This window comes from Rhodamnia argentea, chromosome 4 (assembly GCF_020921035.1).
Source record: "Rhodamnia argentea isolate NSW1041297 chromosome 4, ASM2092103v1, whole genome shotgun sequence".
NCBI classification, from domain to species: domain Eukaryota; kingdom Viridiplantae; phylum Streptophyta; class Magnoliopsida; order Myrtales; family Myrtaceae; genus Rhodamnia; species Rhodamnia argentea.
In genome coordinates, this window is record NC_063153.1 from 18,806,613 (window position 1) to 18,828,652 (window position 22,040).

The window sequence follows — 22,040 nt, forward strand, 5'->3', positions numbered from 1 at the left end:
GCCCATTAGATCTATCGTGAGTTGAGGGTGCGCATGGTAATACTTCCATAAGTAAATTTCTACTTCAAAAGTGTTTCTGGAATAGAAATCCGTTTGGTAATTTAGGGTGCGTCTGATAACACTTATGGAAATGGATTTTCGCTCCAGAAGTGTTTCTGAAGTATAAATCTATTTGGTAATGTAACTTTTAAAGCAGAAATCTGTTTGGTAAAAATTTTTACTCATGAAGTAAATTTTCACTTCTAAAGTTATTTTTCCCCTAATTTGAAAAGTTAAAAAAAAGTAGCTTTTCAAACTCAAGAAGTACTTCCTGTCTCACCCTCTTTTCGATTATACCTACATCCGCTAATCTTCGCCGCCCATCGCCAACCGCAGACCTCTACCGGTCGCCACTCGCCGACTATCCCCGGCAGTCAATCACCATCGGCCACCGCCCATCACCGCCCACGACCGCCGACCACCGCCACCGTCGCCAACCATCGACCACCTCACCGGCCGCCGCCGCCGAGTCATCGTCTTTGGCCGCCGTGGTAAAAAAAATAAATAATAAATTTTTATATTTAAAATTTATTTTTAAAGAAATTTTAAAAGTTTAAAAATGAAGTAGAAATTTTTTCGGCCGTCGATAATAATTTTTCATAGAATATTTTGTGTTAATAATATTTCAAAAGTATAAATTTTCAATCGTTACCAAACGAATTTCTATGATAAAAAATAACTTCTAGAGTAGAAGTAGAAAAATCGACTTCTACTTCTATGGAAAAGTAGAGAAATCAACTTCTAAAGTATAAGTGTTACCATGCGTGCCCTTAACTTCTGAGGCGTAAATCCGTTTGGTAGAAACTTTTACTTCTAAAAGAAATTTTTACTTCTAAAGTTGTTTCTCTCCCAATTTAAGAAGTTAAAAAAAGTAGCTTCTCAATTCAAGAAGTACTTCTTGGACCAAAAAAAAACTCACAAAGTACTTTTCGCCTTACCTTCTTTTCATTACGCCATCACTCTCTTTTCGATCGGGCCATCCTCCGTCGATTTCTGTCGCCGCCCATCGCTAACTACCAACACCCACCGCGGCCACCGCCGACCACCACCTTCGCCAACCACCATTGGCCACCACCCATCGCCGCCCGTGACCACCGCCGACCATCGCTCGCCACAAGCCATGACCACCGACCATCTCCCGCCGCCGTTTGTGATTGTTGCGCATTGCCCTTCGTCGCCCGCCACCTCCAAGTCGCCAAATCCGCCCGCCGAAGTGAAAAATAAATAATAAACTTTTATTCTTAAAAAGTAAATAATATTTTTTAATAATAAAAATTTTAAAAATGAAGTAGAAACTTTTCGGCCGCCGATAATAATTCTTCAGAAAAGATTTTCTGTTAATAATGTCTTAAAAATAGAAATTTTTAACTATTACCAAATGAATTTTGTGATTAGAAATTAGTTTCTGGAGCGTAAGTAAAAAAATCAACTTCTACTTCTGAGTATAAGTAGAAAAATCAATTTATGATAAAAGTTGATTTCTGAGGTAAAAATGTTATCATGCGTGCTCGAGACCCGTTGAATAAAGTCGCGAGCGGGGTAAGAACGACAAAAATACACGAAACGTATCAGGGCAATGAAGCGAAAAGGGAATAATTTTCGTCTTTCGATATTTGTGGGGCCGATGTTCTTCACAAATCACAGGGTTCATAGTAAATCTCGGAATGCCACGGGGGCAAGCATGTAAAATGGCCGGTCCATTCGAACCCCGTGGGAGAACTTTGAAAATTGGCCTCCCCCTGGTCCCACACGGTGGCTTGACCGTTGATCTTCTAGAGGTCCATTTTGGGTGGCCTTCACGTCTTTCGAAGCTTCTTTGACGTCTGCGCAAGCCATGCTGTTGTTGGTCCTGCAAATGTCCCTTAGCTTATGCTACAGGCTAATGCTGTCCGAAACCCCCGTTGATCATCAAATCCTTATGTTTTAAAAAGTTCACGTGCTTCTTGATTTGAAAATAGACATGTCAAAATAGGTGATAAATTCATTTCTCAACTTATATATGTTGAAATGAGTTGTTATATGGGTCACCTAAATTCAATAAATAGGGCATAAATTGATTTAAACATAAAATGTGTATTAAATTGATCGCAAATTGATCATAAATTAATTTACAATTTATTTAGACCCAACCCACCTCTATAACTCTCTCTTCATTCAATCTCACGTTCACTCACTTCGCACCGTTATCTCAAGTTGGGTATTAATTTTCCTAAATTAAGTTAAAAATGGAAGTATTTCAATAATATAAATCAAAACGGATTAAATGGATCTATTTGGATCGAATTATTTTCGATCCGACCCACCCCATTTGACGGATCTATTTAGCCTACCTAATAAGAGCTTTCTCTCACGACATTAGAGTAAACAACCAATGGTCCGAGGAATACTTCATTCATTAACAAAGCAATAAGGACCCTGTGCCGGAGCTTTACGTCATCGTATCTTCAAGTGACTCACCAGATGGTAACTCTTAACCTCTGACTTCTGATGTAATCTTCTGTCCTGCCACATAAAAGAGACAGCCAACAACTTAGTGCAAGCTTCTTCATTGGTGAGACGTCGATTTCAATCCAAACCACGTCCCCTAACACGCGGATTTCAACTCCGGCCAGCTCCTTTTCATCTCGAAATGGAAAAAGGAAAACCGAAAGCCAAACTTGTGATAAGGAGAAGAATCAAACACGAGAATAGAAAAGGGTGGAGCCGTCCCACGGATGGCGAAATTGAAGGCTGAGCGACGGCTTTTCCCTTTTGGGTTTCCATCTGCTTTCCAGAAAATGGGAATGTACAATCCTGATCTCATAAATCGGTGTATGATAAGGACAAGGTGTATGCAAGTGCCCATCTTGCCAGCGCAGCTTCGCCAGGGACGTGTGATTGGTGCGCTTTCCAAAAAGATATCCTGAACGAGACTAGTATGACTCAGCATATTCGTAGTACCCTCCATGTATACTTCGGATTATTTATTTGGTTCTATTTTTTTTTTCTGCCTTCTGGTTGGTTTGCAAAGTGAATAGACATATTGAACAGAAGTAGAAAACCTCACCGACAGGATCTAAAGTGAAATAGCCATTGAAACATGAAACATCGAGAGAAACAGGAACCTCCAAGCTCCAGATGTGGAAATGGAATGAACCCTAATCCAAGCAAATCATCCATTTGCATTACCAAAATCCTGAAGCAACCTAGTTGTCCAAGTCATTCTTCGTGTTGGTTTCTGATATTCTCATTGTTATTATCTGGGATGTCTGAGGGAAGTGTGACTTTCTCCACAAACACATTTCCATCGGAATCGATCCTATACAAGACATCGAATCTTTCCAAAACAAGGTGATAAACTATATCCGTGCAATGCAGAGGTGCCTTCTCACGTCCATCAGAACCATCTTCATGCAGGTCGTCCGGGTCCGAACTTATATCAGATGCCTTGCCATTAATTTCCTTAACAGGCAAATCATTTGTTTGGTTTCTCTGAGATACTGATCGTATATCCCAGGAAAGGACTTCCTTGATCAACTTCTGAAGCTCTTCTGGTGATGCATACATCGAACTCTTTCCCTGAAATGCACATTATTCAAAACATAAACGGACTAAGGACTAAGAACTAAGATAAGCCTCGCTACTTATAGATGACTCGGAAGATCAATTTTCGGTCATATGACGTAATTTGCAACTGCATTTCCGATAGGATATTCTGCTCACAAATTAGTCATACATGCTAACATAAGACAGAAAGAACCATAGTAAAAGAAGCATCATGACAGAGCAGCAAACATCCCTCGATTGAGAAACTCAAGTGGATACCAACATTTTACATTCACCGATGGCAAAATTGAACTGCAAATTGATCACCAACGGTTTGATGAGCAAATCAATCCTCTAATCTTTCCACAAAATTAGAAAATGCACAGAAACTAATGAACTATCATGAGATGACACAAAAAAAAATATGAAGACTCTGTCCAATGTGGAAAGAGTACATGAACGAAAGATCTCCATAGTGATTAGTCAAATTAATTTAAGAAAGCTCACCGCAACTGCCCAGCAATCAGCTAGTTTTGAAGAGAAATGACTGGAGAAGTTCACGGAAGCAACTGCTAGTGAACTGTCAACCTGAGCAAATTAGGCATATGTGAGATCTCAAGAAATGTGTATTTCGTAGAGAAGACTTAATACATATGAAGGCCCTTGTTTTCTTCATATAGTGAATCGGTAGCCAAAGATCAGGAGCAACTGCAGCACGAACTTCAAATACCTTATTAAGGCAACGCATAAATCCTTAAGAGTTCAAGTCTGACGGAGCCAACGAAGCTTAAAAATCTCACAACAGACATCATCATAATCATGAATATTATTTACTGGTAGTCATGAAAAAGATACTGTGACATCCTTCATACGTAAAGTATAGTATCAATTGAACCCCTGAAAGAGAATCACAAACAGAAAACAATAGAGAACCGATTCTCACCATTACCCAGGACGGTACTCTTGATCCTGGGAGGCTGTCACAGTATGAGAGATAAGGTTTGATATCCAGAACTGGCTGTCCAACATAAACAAAATCATAAATATGTTAATGTTAAGCAATTCTATTTTGCGAAAGGGAAGTACCGATGTAAGCGCTACATCTAGTTAGTGTATTGCTCAAGTGGCAATAATGGTAAAGGGAGCTGATACTATGCTTAGGCCACAAAAAATAAAACTCCAGTAACTCAGGCAGTCAATTACTAAAGATATTCTAAACTCTTCGCACATTCTTAACCAATTAGCTTTCTAATCCACGGAAGATAGCCTGAGTAGTCGATAGAAGTTAATCAATTAGAGGTGGCTGAAGATTACTATGAGCAAAATCAAATGACAACATAACTCTAGGAAATTTAGACCATGAAGAATGTAAGCTCGTAATCCATTGATGGCCAATTTGGGTTATCATAGGCCAATGAAAAAAACAAATTAATCTAACATGGAAGTAGATCATGAGAAGAGAGAACTCACGGTTCCATCAACCAGATCCACGCCCGAGAGTGAAACTGTGTTTCCCTTGACAGTCTCCACCTAGGTTATACAAAGCAAATATAGCTAAGTGTGCTTTATAATTCTTGTATTTTCATAATAAAGAAGAGTAAATTGCAAGTAGAAACCAGAAGAACACACAATGTGAGGAAATCTGCTCTGTAGACAGAAATCCATTGAGAAGTTTCTTATAAAATTCGTACAATCTAGGAAAGAAACACTCAAAAAGTTCAAAAAAGAAGACACAATTTTCTCATATAAGACTGATTACCTTTGCAACAGTTAGCCCTATAGGGCAAGGTCGATGTGGAGACCTTGTAGCAAAGACTCCAACCTTTTCACCTTTTAGTCTGGGCACCCTGACCTGTCCATCTATTGATCTTCTTAAACAAGTTTGACAAATACCAAGGCTAGTTGGAGCTTGCCTGGTCACAGTTTCATCATAACAGGCCACAAACCTTTGCCTTGAACTTTGACCTAGATGTCTCCTTCCACAACTTCTCCAAATCCGTATTGAGATGGAAAACATATATAATCCAGCAATGAGAATATCCTTCAAGGCCCTCAAGTGATGCTGGAGGGACTCGAGATGCATCAAATACCAAACAAGCTCTTGCAAGGGGCACAATTAAAGGCTGCCTCGGTGTGCCATTCCTGCATCGTGAGATACAACAATTCATGGCTCATTTTACAAACAGTTTGCACATAAAATGCTAATTAACTGCACAGAGCTGATAATTGTATGGGCTTGCCTTATTAAAAGAGATGGTTGAACAACAAATCTAATTTTCAGAAGTTCCAGTGACTGGAGTAGAAAAAAAATGACCGCTAACCGATGCAATGACACTGCCAGAAACTTTTTCTTTAGTTTCAAGAGAATTCACAAACTTTTCCGTGTGAACATTCAGATCTCATTTCATGTATGCCAACTATGATTCTCCAAACGAATTCTTTCGCCATCTCTCCCCAATCATTCAAGTAAAAAAAAACTTGTGAAATCTCCAATATCAAGATACTATGAAGAAGCTGTCACCAAGGCTATGAACCACTAAAAAAAGTTCATTATGGCAAAACAGAGATTGGCAAATTGCATACCTGGTAGAAAAGCAAGACCTGACAATGCCAATAGGTCTCATTGGATAAGAAGTAACCTCAGAATCTTCCAACCGAGGTTGTGCTATAGCTTTCCTTAAAGCCTAGAGTGAACACATTGCCCAGAAAATATAAGGGCCTGTTGGTTTTCACTTTCTTTATGCAAACAAGTTACTGAAAATTAAAGAAATAATTCTCAACTCAAAAAATTATGAAAAATTTTCACACGAACAATATGGCCTTAAATGTCCACGTGTATGGTTTTTAAAGATTTTCGGTGCCAAGCATTAAGTAAAAGCCAAATGGCAAATGCTGAAAAACGAAAAATTGCAGACAAATTATCAATGATAACAGGGAGAAGGAGCAACTCCCTTTTACTATATATACTGAATAACTATCCATTCTTAAGATAAATATGACTTGGAAGAACGCACAAATTTTACAAACTTCAAACAACAATGATCAAACAACTGTACTCAAAATGCGTCCAGCTATCACTGCTTCCACTGTCCTTCCTACGATCCCCGCTCTATCTCCCTCCATCATGTTTATCTTTTCCATTCTCATCCTACTCTCACTTTTTCGAATAGCAAAAGGCTTTTGGCATAATTTGCATGTGCGAATGCAAAATGTGCGCAATCCATGAGCGCGCTGATTCTTGTTGGCTCAAACAAAAAAGCAATTCCGTGGGTACACTGATTGGAGTTGATTCAAATACAAACGCAATATCGTGTTCAGCGAGTCGTTGCAGCATAAAGCCCTGAAGCTAATCGCCCAAGCCTCTTTCGCCGTCTCCCTAAGCAGAATATCGCAGAAATGCCTGCAACAATTACAAACAGACTCGAACCTGCTGAGCCCTGATGCGGCCTCGCCTCTCGGCAGCGCATTTGTCCGACGAGGACTTGAGCGACGCTTCGAGCTCTCTTATCGTCGATTCCAGCTCTCTCGACTTCCTCTTGCACAAGTACCCTGCGAGAACATTGGTCAAGCGCACGGATGAGGCGTAAACGACAAAAAGAGAGCGAAAAGCAGTCAGACTGAAGCTCAGCGAACTACAGGAGACGGCGGCCGATGCAGAAATGGCGGCGAGTGCCGAGGAAACTGCGATTGCGAAACCAAATTTTGAATTTCCACTCGAATCGGAGGCCATGGGAGATGAAATCAATCGCCGGAGAGTCGATTGTCCGGACAGACGTAATTCCCACGGATATATTCTATGCGATAAGCCCATCAAAGGCCCATCTTTACGGCCCAACTTTAAACTTGAAATGCGAAAACCCACAAGTTCACACAATATTGTATCTAGGATGATCGGTTCCCAATCCTGTCTGGTCTCATCCAAGAACCAAATCGGACCGATTCCGATCTGGTCCCGTTCTCGAGCGGTTCAATGAAATCGTTGAATTATTAATAGGGTAGAGCAACACAGACTTCAATTTTAATATATATGGTGACATTTACGAAATAAAAAAATAACCAATAAATTATTAGGTTTACATCTATGAAATAAAAAAAATGTATTAAAAATTAATCGATCCAGTTCCCCCTGAAAGGGGGAATTGGACCGGAGCCCCTAGGAATTGCCAATTCGGTTCGATTCGGTCAAATCCAAGCAATTCCCAATTCGATTGATCCGTTTTTCTCACCGATTATTGTATTCGCATTTAGACTCTTACTAAATGGCCAAACAATAAATTTTTTTTATTTTTGACCAAGAGAAATAACGATATCTTGTCATTTTCAATGGACTATATTTCCACGTCCCATGTTGAAATCCAACATGTATGCAATCAAAAGTTCGTGGTAGATTTGGGACTTGACCTAAAATTGAAGGTATTTTAGGAAATTTAGCCGTTTAAATTGACTAGCTTTAATATGTACGTGATGTTAATCTCAATAAATAAAATTGATACTCGATTGAACAAAGCTTTCCATGAGGTGTACCGCCAGCGCAAAGTACTTTTCGACCAAAAAAAGTACTTTTCTTACACGAACAAACATATAATGGAAAACTCTCGTCTACTCATGGAATGACATTGATAAAACCTTAAACATATAAAAATATAATTTTCAATGCACATTTAAAAAACATTGAATGTTGAAAATACATTAATGCCTCCTTTTTTTTGTGTTGTCGGATTTCAATGTCTTGGTCGATTGCCCGCTCAAGTTACTATATCTTGGTATGGTGATTTTCTTGGACGCGGCGCTGTAAATAGCACCCGCGGAGCCGCGGTTGTCATCAAACGACGAACAACGGTGGCTGCCATCCATGTGCTATTACTCCAATATAAATGCAGAAGCTCATGAAACATCTTACAAACTCTATGAACCGTTGAATTTTAGACATTGGCCCTATACAGATGACCCCATCCTAAAATAGTCTACATGCAATTAGTGTGATTTTAACGAGTAACCTCCGGCTCCGAAACTGATAATCCTCTAACGCCTCTCAATGGGTCGACCCTTTATACAACCATAGCCCAATGTCCACCACCTAATCTTTACAATAGAATATATTTTGCATATAACCCTATAACCAGCACTCTGCCAAATAAAAAGATAGTACATTATAGAAAAAAGTTGAGGCTTTGTTTTTTTGTTTTATCCAATAGATCTATGTGTGTATATATGTATAGTACAATTTGTCATTCACCTTGTCGCATAACACAGATCTTATGCTTGGGTTTCGAAGCAGTATCGTGCATGCAGCATGCATTCGAATCGGAATATAAACAAGAGCTCGGCGCCAATTCCGCAAGTCTGTTTGCTGCTATGCCCTTTGATTCCTACTTTCTGCATTTAATGGAGGTTGTGTTTTGTTCTGCTTTCTTCGCCTGTGCTTCTCTGCAGACTTGACAGTGCATTCATGTGGGGGTCGGGGGGTCGGTTGGGGGTGGAAGAGGAAAAAGTGGGAACGAGGAGTTGAATTCCCACTGCAGAAAAGATTCTGAAAACAAGGAGACAAACCCAAGGAAAACAAAAGAAGTTGAACAGTAACTTCTAATATTCTAAACATAATAATTTCTCATGTTTCAGACAACTGGTGTCTAAAAGAATCATGATATTTCTTTCAAATATACTGATTAACAAGATCGATCTCTATATTTCCTCTTTTTTCTTCGAAAGAGTTAACGTAATACCGCCTACCGATCAAATTTAGGCTAATCGAATGGCCGGTGCATGACCGATTAAAACCAGTCGAACCGAGGTTTAAAACTTTCTAGAGGGTCTTAAACATGTATGGTAAATCATTTTCCTGGGAAATAAAAACATGCTTACTTGTCAACATTTTCACAGAGAAGAGGGTCTTTCGTTCCCATTCTATTTTCGGGGTCGTCGGCCATCATCATTGCAAAAGGAAAGGCTTTTTACAGAGAACTGTTTGCAGATTCTGTGCTGCTGCTGCTGTTGTTGTCGTGGTGGGGGGTGGGCTTTTAAAATCTCTCAAAAAAGGTCGGTTCAAAGCTGTTATTCTTGACCTATGTGCCCTGCTTTTCCTTTCATTTTCCTCCTCCTGACACTAAAGTTTCCTGGGTCGGTCAGCTTTTTGTCACCCTGCACAGTCCCATGTTCATTACCTTCTCTCTCTCTCTCTCCACGTTGTCTTTTTTCAATCCCTTCCTCAAACGGCTTCCTAAGCAAAATTGAAAACCACTTCTGCCGATGAAAAAATAACACCTTTTCCATCACTTTTCGGGTGCGAATTCCGCTTACTTTCAAATCCTCGCGGACTTTGCAAAACGTGTTGAATTCCATCCGCTCGCATCGGTTTGCCTAACTGGTCCAGTTTATTTTTTTACACTTGCTCTGGACTTTCGTTCTCTCTTTCTTCTTCCGTTTCTGCAGATGCTGCGAAAGTCAATGAACAAAGAGTACAAAGCGAAGGTCACTTCGAATTGTGAAAAGGATCGTGCAAAGAGTGCTCCTTACCAGAACTGTGATAGCTACTACTAACGTGTTGACTCATCAGTCAATGCTTTGAACTGGGAATGAAGGATGGTGAAATGGGAAAGCTTTGACAAAAACTCGTGTCCCAGCAATGTCTTTTTTCTCCTGTTCTTGGAGAGGCATTAAAGCAGTTAGACGCGTTGAATTTCGATGCTCTCTCCAATGGATGGTTAATATGGTGGGCGCGGACCTGAGGGGAGTGAGGGTTGGCATTGACATCAGGAATTTTCTCATACCGGCTCTATGTTACATGTTAAGCAAGCTTGTACGCTCCATCCATCCGCTGCTCTTTCTGTGAGGCACCTGTTTCATTTGGTACTTAACCCTAATTTGTAATAACAACAAGTGATTGTTAAGTGATAGTCCAGTAAAAAGATGAAGGGATTTGAAAAGCTAACAGTGTAATAGTATAACGGTGCGACCTTAATCATAAGTGTTATGAATGGCAAAAAATATATAACAATCATGGCGGGATCCACCTCCGATCTTATGGCTAGTAATTCACCGTCATACTGTCGTATTGCATGTTAGCAAGACCCAAATATGAATTGGTTGAAATTTATTTCGTATATGAAATATAAAGAACTTAGCCAACAGCCCGGTGACCGGCCACACGTGGCCCACCGAGCCTTGAGCTAGCCTGTGGCCATCGCCGGCGGAGGAAAGGAAAATGAAGGAAAAGGAAAGAAAAGCAAAAAAAAAAAATGAAAAAATGAAACAAAAAATAGCAAAAAAATACAAAAAGAAAAAATAAATTATTAAAAAGAGTGCACATAGGTCAATTTTGACCGGTCGGGCTGCCACTCGGCAACATAGTATTTTAATAATTTTTGAATTTTTTATTTATCTTTTTTTTTTTGCTTTATTCTTTTTTTTTCTTCCCTCTTCTTCCTCCAACCAGTCATTGCCAACAACTAGCCAGATGCAACAACAGGCTAGGCTAAGCCTCACCATGGTTGTACGAGGTGTGGCCTCATCGGCCCAGATCCAACAACCGGCTGAAGGAAAAAGAGCAAAGGGAAAAAAAGAAGACAGAAAAAAAAAAAAATATTAAAATATTATGTCATCGGACGGAGTCCACGTCAACACCGGCCTGCCTAAAGTGACCGAATGTAAGAGTTAGCAGCCCCTGATCCGGTCCGGTTCCCAATTTCGAAAATTAGGTACCGATCTAGTTCGATCCCTTGGCTGTCCAATGAGACCGGTTAAAAACATAGTATTCATCTTAAGATATGAAGCAACTTCTTAATGTTGGCTTTTGCAGAAGATCAAATCACAAATTGATCTTTACGTCTGCCAACAAAAACACAAAGAGGGTATCGATACAAAAGAAGAAGAAGATCTCGTTCAATTAGACAGACACATCTTAAGCTATGAGTCATCCAGTACTGATTTCCAACCTTTACGAACTCCACAACGCAAAAACTAATACTCAATCCTCATACTTCACGTGCTGCCAGAAACAGAACATGCCCAAATTCGACATCCAGATCAGAAACAAAATGAAACCGCGAGAACTCCCGACATTTCTTCAACCAGGGAACTAAGTAACCAAACAAGCAAAACCCAGAAAGGTTGGGAAAGAAAAAAGTAAACATCATATTAGATTTAGGGTTACATTTAAAAGTTAAAAAAAATAATTAAAATCGATTGGTTCGGTTTGGTCCTGTACCTCTGGAACCTGGAACCGGACCGCCCGACCACCGGTTACATTTTTAGGGACCGGGAACCAAACTATCACCTTCTAGAGCCGGGAACTGAACCACCGGTCCGATTTATTCATCCCTAGCCGGATGGACTGAATTAGCACAATTGCAAAAAATTTAGGATTGAATGGGCCAAAAAAAATTTAGAACTGAATTGACATAATTACAATAGGTTTAGAAATTTTTTGGTAATTTTCCCACCAAACACCGGAAACTATTGTTAGTTTCCTTAAAAATAACTTTGCAAAAAATATTTTTAAAAAAATCACATTTTTCGTGAAACAAACTGCAGTGTTGTACATCCCTTTTCTTTAGTAGACAAGTGTAAATAGAGATTTGAGTTTTCTAACGAAAAAGAAAGTTGCGTGATTTATTTCGAGGTCAGGAGAGTCACGATGATTTGGTCTTCATTATTTCTTACCCAAAAGGTCAGATCATCACATGGAGATTGACTAATGAAAGATCTTAAGCAAGATTTAGATTCTTATTCGACCACAATAGTGCGCCTAAGTGGCCGCGAGAGGTCACTTTACATTATTCTCTCGGACATTAGAGGACAGGAGCCAGCTTTTAAGGGCTTTATAAATGCGTTTGTCTCACCTTTTGATCTCAACTTCTGCATCAAAGGACTTAAGTTCACATGTTGAATCAAGCATCGGCTCGGCACAAAGGCTTCTTGCTCGGAATCTTCTCTAGATTATGTGATTAATCATGATGAAGCCCTTGATTTAAGGGTTTTGGCAGTTTCTCTCTAGCTTTCGAGGTCCTCTCACGTTGGCAAAATCTCTCTAGCTCTCTGAATTTTTCTTTGTCTTCTCTTTCTCGGCGAAGTGACTTCGATATCCACTAATCACCTCAAACTCGAAAGTAATTCTATCGCATAAACATGAAAAAAATCACACAGAGAATATGTACATACTTAAATCCCACTACAAACAATTGGCCGTGTTCGCACAAAATTCTACAAATTAGGGTATGAAAACAAGAGGTTCTGTGTTAAAAAAAGAAGTGTATCTTCCCTCAAGTTGTCTGTGGCATGAATTCTTGACTAATGCGTTTTAAGTTGGGAAAATTACTAAAAAAGTTTCAAACATATTATGTGAATGTCAATCCGGTCTCAAACTTTTCGATTTAAGTAATTTAGTCCTAAACTTTTAGAGTATTTTTCAATATAGCCCTTCCAACCAATTCCAACCAATTTTGACCAAAAATCACTAGGTGTGAGCAAGACAGACTAACCAAATCGGGAACCGCCCTGTATCACAAAATCGGAATGGATGATTTTCAGTTCGATTCTCGGTTTCAGGGGGAGCTAGACCATCCGAACCAAATTGATTTTTTTTTTTTACTTTATTTCTTAAATGTATAACCTAATAATCAACCAGTTATTTCTTTATTTATTTATTTCTTAAATATAAATTTAATTTTAATTAATATATTACAATTAATGTCTTTGCTGCTCACCCCTACTAATAATCCACCGATTTTATTGAACTACCCGAGAACCGGTCCAGTTCCTTGCTCCTAGGTATGACTGGATCGAAAACCAATCAACCCTAGAAATCACCGGCTTAGAGGCCGGCCATCCTAAGTAGAACAGACGACTATAACGTGGATCATTTTTGCAATTCCTTTTTCTTTTTCTTAAAGAAATTTACAAAAATTGTTCACATCGGCGAAGATCGAGCCACATAGGAAAGGCGACAATCACGTCGGTGATTTTTGATCAAAATTGGTCGGACATATTATATTGGCAAATCGTTAAAAAGTTTAAGACTAAATTGGCATGCATACGATAAGTTTAAGACTTTTTTTTGGTAATTATCCAGTGTTAAGCTAGGTATATGAATGTTGATACTCAGGATTAACAACATAATTCAACCTAAACAATTGCAGAAATCATCCGTCTTGGTCGAAACTATCACCCTCTAAAATGAGCCAAAACCAAATCACGGACGCCTCCATTATCAGCGCGTGTGAAGAAGTCGCCTCATGATTTGATCTCATTGAATGCCGGGGGGGATAAGAAGGAGATGAGAAACCCTAAAATTTGCATTCAATTAGGAGAGTGAAAGTGGGACGTAGTCATGATGTAGATAATGAATGCACCATTTGAGCTGGTCCCTCCTGCCCATGACCAGATTGGAAATCATCAGTTGCTATTTCAAACCATGAGACCATTGGCCCGAGAAAGCACGGACGTGCAGAATGGCATCCATCCCAAAAATTACCAAAAAATTCGTAAGCTTATTATATTTATGTCAATTCAGTCATAAACCTTTTAAATTTGTTAATTTCACAATAAACATTTTACAATTCGTCAATTTTTTACTTTCGGCCAATTTTAACCAAAAATCGCTGACGTGGATACCGGCAATGCCACATAGAACGGCCGACACTAACGTGGATGGTTCTTATAAAATTTTCAAATTTTATAAATTATATAATTTTATTTTTTTCTTATTTACCTGTTTTCTTCTACCAAGCCTAGCGAGGATCTCTAGCCGACCCTCATCGACTACTAGGCATGGGCGCCGAAGCCCTCACCAGCCGCAACCCTCGCTCGGATTCGGCGAAGGCTGTAAAGCATTTGCCAGGTCCGGGGAAGGGCCACAACTCTCACTTGCGATCCTCACCAGCTTAGAAGAAAAAGAAAGGAAAAGAAATAAAGAAATAGAAAAAAGAGAAAAAAAATTAAGAATTCTTTTTGAAAAATTATGAAAATCGCTCACGTTAATGCTAGTCGTGTAACGTAGAACGGCCAATGCTCAAGTCAGCGATTTCCGATCAAAATTGATTGGAATGAATAAATTGACAAATTATTAGAAAAGTTTATAACTAAATTGGCATAAATTCAATAATTTTATGAATCTTTTGGTAAATTTTCCACCATCTATCATATATTAAGATTCATCAAAATTCGAAAAAAGATTCTTCTTATTCGTTACGATCATGTAATCACTTATTAAACAATGATTGATTTGCCGCACCGTGTTAGCATATACCTGTTTCATAATACATTCGAGATACATATGTATCAACAGTTCAAAAATTATTCAGAAAGATAGTACCACATCAATCCTGACGAAGTTGTAAAACAGTTGGAGACTTTAGGTACAAACATTATCAAGAAGTGTGTCAAGTATGCGTAATTTTCTACGAGTTTCTTATTTATGCAAGTGAATTCGCGGCGATTGAAAATCTGGGTAGGTCGCATGCTGATGCATCAAAGAAATCACGAATGATCATCACGATGTTCAAATTTTGAAGTGAATGATGGCATCGAAATTCGCTTCCGGTGTAGAAATGAGAGAGCATGTTGATGAGAAGTTGATGTTGCCAAAGTCATATATCTGGTGAGAGTAATTATAAGATCTTAACCCTAACATTTACGTAAGCTCTAACTCGTGGCTTTTATTTTAAATTAAGTGTGGACCGTGTCAAAGTTTAGTGCGTACAAGCCAATACTTTTGCTCAAATAAGAGAAAATACAAGGCAAGAATTTGACTTGGTAAATTGCTTTTGCTTGTGGTTTTGGCTGCTGACTTCTACGCATAGAAATTTTCCGTTTTCTTCTGGAATCAAAAGCAACTGACTTTATTAGCTACAGAAGCTTAAAAAAAGTAAGGGCTAAATGAATTTATGTTGAAAGTATGAGACGGAAGTCCAAACTAGGTGCTCATTTTGCACCCAAGTCATGGTCAAATTATGCCATTCACATACATATCTCCAAGTCATGTTTAAGCGGTACGCTCGTTCGATGATTCGGAGAAATGTTGTGAGAGATTTGGACTTCGGATACATGATATTTGCAGGGTCAAATTTGAGTGAACTGATCAAACATCAGTTCTAGGACCGTGATAAGAAGTTCTTCTGCCATGCAATTGCAATGTGATTCGAGACTAATCATCAAGGATTCGTATTCTTTGTGTCTTTTGATTCGAGGTTGCTTGGGGTAGTTAATTCGGTCGATTCTGCAAAAATGAAGTAGTAACCTTTACATTCCAAAACTTTGCAACGACTTTAGCGATAAAATACTAATGACACACGAGTTGGAGTTACCTTCATGTGAGTGAAAAGAGCTGCTATATCATCATTCTAATTCACCATGTAAGTCGAACCAGCTTAATGGCCTGATCATTACAAGATTCTACCTGCAAAGTCCCATGCGGTGATGTCACCGAAGTACGAATTTCAAGCTGGAAAATTATCAAAAAAATCCTAAACGTGTTGTAATTTTGTCAATTCAGCTCTAAATATTTTAATATTTTTTTCAATTGAGTCCATCCGATCAATTTTGGCAGAAAATCTCTAATGTGAACGTCGTTCGTCATACATGACATGACCAAGACCGACATAGACTATTTTTTTAACGTTTTGTTAATATTTTTTGAAGGTTTTTTTATTTCTTTTTCCTTTTTTTTTCCTAAAGTGGCTGACAAGGGCTTGGCGTCCCTCGTCCGCCACAGTAAGAAAGAAAAAGAAAGGAAAAAGAAAATAAAAAATAATAAAAAATTGAGAAGATAGTAAAATATTATTAAAATTGTCCACATCGGGGCCAATCGTGCTAAGTAGGATGGTCGGCATCTACGTCGGCGATTTCGGTTTGGCTGGATGAACCCAATTAGCAAAACGTGAAAATATTTATGATGCAAATTGACACGACATAATCAAAAAAAGGTTTAGGACTTTTTTTTTTGGACAGTTCTCCTCGTTCCAAAGTTACAAGACTATAACGTCATTAGGGTGGCCCAGAAAAAGAAAACTACACTGTTATTTAGATTAATCTAATGCGGGTCCCTCTCGGAAAGGGAAGCGAAACAAGATTGCTTAACCCTAATACCCATGTTAAAAACCCTAACTTTATGGCTTAACAGAGTCCCGGAGGGGGTTGAAGGAAGCAAAAGATCATGTAAAAGATTCAACGTGTCTCACGTAGGCATGTCAAGCTTTTCGCAAGAGGGGCCAGTCATTCTAACGTAGCCTTTTCCCCTGTTGTGTTATCTCTAAGAAAGTCGAGTGCTTATGTGTAAAGCAAAGGCAGATTAGTGCTTCGACACCAACAAAAGCCCCCGAAATTTCCACACTCGCGACTGTAACAAAGCCATAAAAAAAAAATTTCAAAAAAGGAGCGTGGGTGGGGAAAAGTGGCTTTTTTCTATCATCGGCCTATTTCAATCGAAGTGGGATTTTCTATTGTTGGAAACTCTTTAAGGATTCCCCGGAATTCCAGAAAGATGAAAGCAAGTAGATGCCAATGTAGATTTGAAAGCAGGCTTTTAAGGTGGGAATTTGTCATCTTTAACTTGTCTTTTTTTCATCGGAAACAAAGAAAACAACGAAAGAAGAAGAAAAGAAAAAACAAGTGCAAAATGAATAAAAGAAAAACACAGAAAGATGCTTGGATACGGCGGTGGCACTGTCCCAATCGTGATTTTGGTTTAAGTCCTCCCGACTCCATTTACTTGGGCGGAATCATCTTTCGGATTAACCCCGTCCGGAATCATTTCGTGTTTGACAACAAGGCGGGGGGTGAGTAAAGCATACGTTAGACACTTATTGGACTAATGATAGAATTAAAATCAAAAGTTTATATATGCTAAAGTTTAACGTGTTCATAGAAAAACGAGCGGACAATCGCGGTCGCTTTGTTCTTTCCTGCTTGGAAAGGGCGTTTAGGGGTTTGATGGGAAGGTATGAACGTGAAAATGCTGAGAAAATGCCCTCGAGTCGAGATCACATTATGTTTCGACCTAACTTTTCACAAACTTTTCACCTTTTGCGAACATTTCCCTTTTGGAAAAAGGAAATAACATAGGAATCTTCGACCGCGGAAAAGGCGAAGCCCGATGGTCATATCTTGCTTGATTGGTGCTTCTCCTGCCGCATTCATTTCGCTTTTCAGCGATTATTTTATTTTCTTCTCAAACATCTCGCAAAAGAAAGGAACCCACTTTCCTTTGTCCCTGAATGATGAGGAAAAGGGAAGGGGGGAGGGGGAAGTTGAAAGTCTGAACTTCCTTTGAGTGCACGAAGCTACCAAAAACTTTTTCAGGAGGGGGAGTGGGTTAAGCTAAAAGCTATATACATGGAGGGGGCTACTAGATTTACCCCACCTCGTGAGTGATTTGTTGCTTTGTGTTTGCTTAAAGTTTTGACCTAGATGACATGATTATATCAAACTATTTACGTGTATGTGCAAAAAGCTAGGAGGGGGGCTTGGCTTGCACTAGTGAGAAAAAGGAATTGTTATGGGCCCTATCGTCTCATGATACTCCAGATCAATCGATAGATCTCGAGAGAGATCCAGAGAGAGAGAGAGAGAAAACCCTTTTTTTTTTCTTCGCGATCGATGATGATCATAGATTAATTAATCGGTATTTGGAGGAAAGGGACTTTTTGGGGTCCAATTGGTCAAATGAGTGCCAATTTGGTCCTTGTAATGGAAGATCCATACGGCTAGGGTCATTGGTCGATCTAGAAATCTTAAGAGGGGAAAAGGGTATTCGGAATCATTGTTCCTCTATTATTGATGGGAGGGAGAGGGGGTTGAGAGAATGGGTGGGGGGAGGAAAAAAAAGGCACAAGGTGTGGTGAGAAAACAACTTTTCCTTCGCCAAGGAACCAACTACAAAAGCAAAATTCTCTTGAAAGTGATGGCGAGGTAAATTAATCATAGAATTAATGATAAACGATAAATTAGAGAGGGATTGAATTGAAATTAAAGGAGTAGAATGATGGAGTGGGGGAGAGATATCTAACAATTAGTTTCAAAAAGGGGATGGGGGGGTGGGGGTGGGAGTTGGAGTGTGATGAGGTCACCTTCTTAGCTTTGCTTTTCATAAAGTTGGAAAGAATCATTATGGTATGATGCTTAAGTCGAGAGCATGCTGAAGACAAAAGCATCGTGCTTCTTATAATAGCATGGAGGAACATCGGCTCCATCGACTGGTATAGCAATTCTGGATCCCCCCTTTTTTTTTCCCTTTTTTTAATAATCGGACTTCCCTTTTTCATTCGTTAACCAAATAATTGAAAAAAAAAATCCCGAATTTTACGTGCCATCTTTTCGTTTTCTTAAATGTCAATTTCGTCCCTATTAATTAAAGTGCCGTGACCAAACCATTCTCTAGCGCATTGAAATCGTGTCTCGTCCACGAGAGAGAGAGAGAGAGAGAGACTTGGGCAAACTTGAGAATTGCCACCTGGCTTTCACTTTATCTAACTAGCTTTCTTTGTAGGCAAGGGAGAGGAGCCAAAGTCAACAGCGTGAAATCCACTCTACAAAGTCGTTAGGGCCTGCCACGTGTGAGCATGGGTGATATGGGAAATAAAGGACCGAGGCGGGGGCAAAATGGTCATGCCAGTCCCCGATAAAAAGCCTTAGCAGGCTGCAGATAGGGATATGCTTGGAACGGTAATAAATGCCGAAAGTCCCTCTCGGTCAAAGCGTAAAGGGGGACGGCACGCGTTGCCCGGGCACCCCTATTCTTTGGACTCACCAGTCACGTGCAATTTGGCCTTTTTCCCTTTCTAATTTTTTTTCGATTACATCCATTTAACGTAGTCATCTGTGATTAGTTATGTCCAAAATGATATTCGACAAAATTATCCGATGTGAAGAAAAAGGAAGCATCAAAAGAAGTGAATGGCCGCGAGATTACCCTGCATCCGGTGGCGGATGATAGACTCGGCAAGAGCCCGACAACCGTGGCCAGGCTCGAGCGACGAGTGTCACGTCCCACTTCATCCGTCCGCATGCACATAGAGAGAGAGAGAGAGAGAGAGAGAGACTCGTCGCTCTTAGCCGGAGATCAAGTAGAGTCTGCTACCCCTTGCCACGACTTAGCCGAAATTCAGGGGCCGTAAGGCTAAGCATGATGGTCAAATCGCGATCCCTAGCCTTATCAAGCTTTTTAATCGTGTGATAACTATTACATACGTCCCAAGAGTAAAATACAATTCCCGCATTAAAACTCTATGAATTGACATTTTATTTTCAAAGTCGATTTTCGACGGCAAAGGCATGATCGAGTCGAAGTTACTATTCTCGATTATATCTCGCGATATAAACCTAAATGACAAACCCCGAGTCGAAACGATAAAGCTTAGCGGGATTTGTTCAAAAGTGAAATAAATGTGCTACAATTGAATTCTAATGAAATAAAGAGAAGGAAGAAAGAGAAAAAAAAAAAAAAACAGAGCAAAAAGAGAGACCACTTTCTGCATCGGGCCCCTTCAATTAAATAACACTTGATTAAGACATAGTTTTCAATTAATCGAGCAATCGTGCTAAAAATCACGGGGGTCCCTCGCTCCCTCTCATCATGCAAGGTGTGAGTAAGAGGGCTTGGAGATGGAAAACAGTGAAAAGTCGTGTAAAAGATATAACGAGGAACCCTTTATTATTATTATTATTATGATTATGATTATGATTATGAAGGTTAATACGACAAAAATCCTAAATTAACACACATGCGAAAAATTTATTCCGATTTAATTTTTGGGTCAACTAAAAAACTCAAATCGATGAACTCGCGACATATCTACCCTCCTCTAGCTCGGGTCAAATTTTATGGTGAAGTCGTTGAACTGAATAACACATAACAGTAACTCAATTAATATGGCAAGTCCACGTGGAAATCTATATCGTTTCGAAGTCAAATTTACTACGTACCGGTTTAGAGTTTTTTGATGGTCCAAAAATTAATTTGGGATTTTTCGTATTATTAATCTTAATTATAACAACAATTTGTCATAATTATCGTAATTACCTTTTTTTTATTTATTGTTATTGTAATTATCGAGAAAAGGTAGCAGATGCGAGAGAGTAGGAGTTGTTGAGGGAGGGAGGTAGCTCGAGAAACGCGTAAAAGGCAAGGGAGGGCGTGCGTTGCCAAAAGGGAATTATGATGATTTTGTTCGGGGCTAAGCCTCCCATCATTTTCCCCTCTTCCCATAAAGCTGACCATTTCCCCTGAATTTACTTATTTTTTTTTCCCCTCTTTAATTTATCATTTTCCTTATAAGAAAAGGTTTTGGGAATCCGAAAAGTTGCTTCGCTTTTAACGTCTTGCGAGGCACGATACGAAAAACAATGACAAAAGAATATGGAGAGAGAGATCAAGTCCGAGCTCGTTAACATATCCAGATGAAGCCAATGAGCTACGGCGTCAATTATAATGTATTAACTGCTCAACACCACATCAATTATTTAATGTGGGACTTCTCTAGCGTAATTCACACATGCATCCTAACAGATATCATAGTCGAGACATCGAGTATTTCTTAACGTTCTTGACGCGCTCTCCCGAAATCAAAGACTCGGGATGCATCCTTCACGGACAGGGTCAGTGGGGGGAAAAAAACAAGAAAAGAGTAAGGGAAAAGCTTCACATGCTTGCGGAGGTGATAAAAATTGCCCGGTGAACTTTGCTGGTTTGCATGTGATTTTCTGCTGTCGTGGTCCGGCTATAATGTGAGCGGATAGAGACGGGTACTCACCCATTCATGACCCGCATCAAATTAATCGGATCAAATTAATCGGATCTAATACGCGAGTCCCCAAATTCCAAAATTGCAGCAACTTTCTAGATTAAACTTTGGGGGAGGAGAGACATTGATGAGGATGCAAGGTTTAAAATCTAAAAGGAGGCAGTTGATGTGATTTGATGGTCATAAATGAAAAGTGCTCTGTTTTGAGACACTTGTGAGGCCACCCCCCCCAACCCATCAATGCTTGATTGCTTTTTCGTAGGGCGGTTGCTGGGTACCATTCCACCATTTTCAATGCATTTAATGACGCCCTCTTTCCTGAAATTCATATCAAGAATTCACATGGTTTATATAGCAAGCTACCCTTTTTTTTTTGTACTAATGATTTATTTATCAAGAAGGACAACACTAATTAAGAATTCGCATCGACTCGCGAATCGCTCCACGTGACCTTCTCTAAACCGACGTCAAACTCGACACGTCACAAAACTCTCTCCTAGCCCGAGAAGGGTTTAGTTAACGATTATTCAAGAACGTTGTATGTTTCGCCCGATCGAGATAATATGTGAAAGATAAGTATGAACGTTGAAGCTTGTTCATATCCAAATACCATCATAATTAGCTTTGAGATGGGGAATCATTGCATCCATTAGAAAACCAAACTTTTTTAGCTGCGTGCTGTGCTTATGATTCAATGCGATGGCGCAATCGTGTAATGCTTTTGGATGAAGACAAGATGCGTTC

The 22,040-nt window shown here is 39.4% G+C and overlaps 1 protein-coding gene across 1 annotated transcript; it reads right to left on the bottom strand.

Annotated features, from left to right (window-relative positions):
• Nucleotides 1–2,952: 2,952 nt before the first annotated feature.
• Nucleotides 2,953–7,353, bottom strand: LOC115744538 (tRNA (adenine(37)-N6)-methyltransferase). The gene is made up of 9 exons (XM_030679765.2): nucleotides 7,201–7,353; nucleotides 6,992–7,113; nucleotides 6,148–6,248; nucleotides 5,511–5,706; nucleotides 5,324–5,416; nucleotides 5,035–5,094; nucleotides 4,508–4,582; nucleotides 4,072–4,152; nucleotides 2,953–3,597 (listed from the first exon to the last, which is right to left on the bottom strand). The coding sequence occupies exons 1-9, from the start codon at nucleotides 7,292–7,294 to the stop codon at nucleotides 3,238–3,240; spliced, it is 1,182 nt and encodes a 393-aa protein (XP_030535625.1). The 5' UTR covers nucleotides 7,295–7,353; the 3' UTR covers nucleotides 2,953–3,237.
• Nucleotides 7,354–22,040: the final 14,687 nt, after the last annotated feature.

Excerpts from the sequence above, each read along its gene's own strand:
- LOC115744538 (XM_030679765.2), bottom strand. The coding sequence starts at position 7,294 with ATGGCCTCCGATTCGAGTGGAAATTCAAAATTTGGTTTCGCAATCGCA. Across the intron at positions 5,095-5,323 it reads TAGGGCTAACTGTTGCAAAG|GTGGAGACTGTCAAGGGAAA; the intron begins GTAATCAGTCTT and ends TGTATAACCTAG. Across the intron at positions 3,598-4,071 it reads CTGATTGCTGGGCAGTTGCG|GGAAAGAGTTCGATGTATGC; the intron begins GTGAGCTTTCTT and ends TGTGCATTTCAG.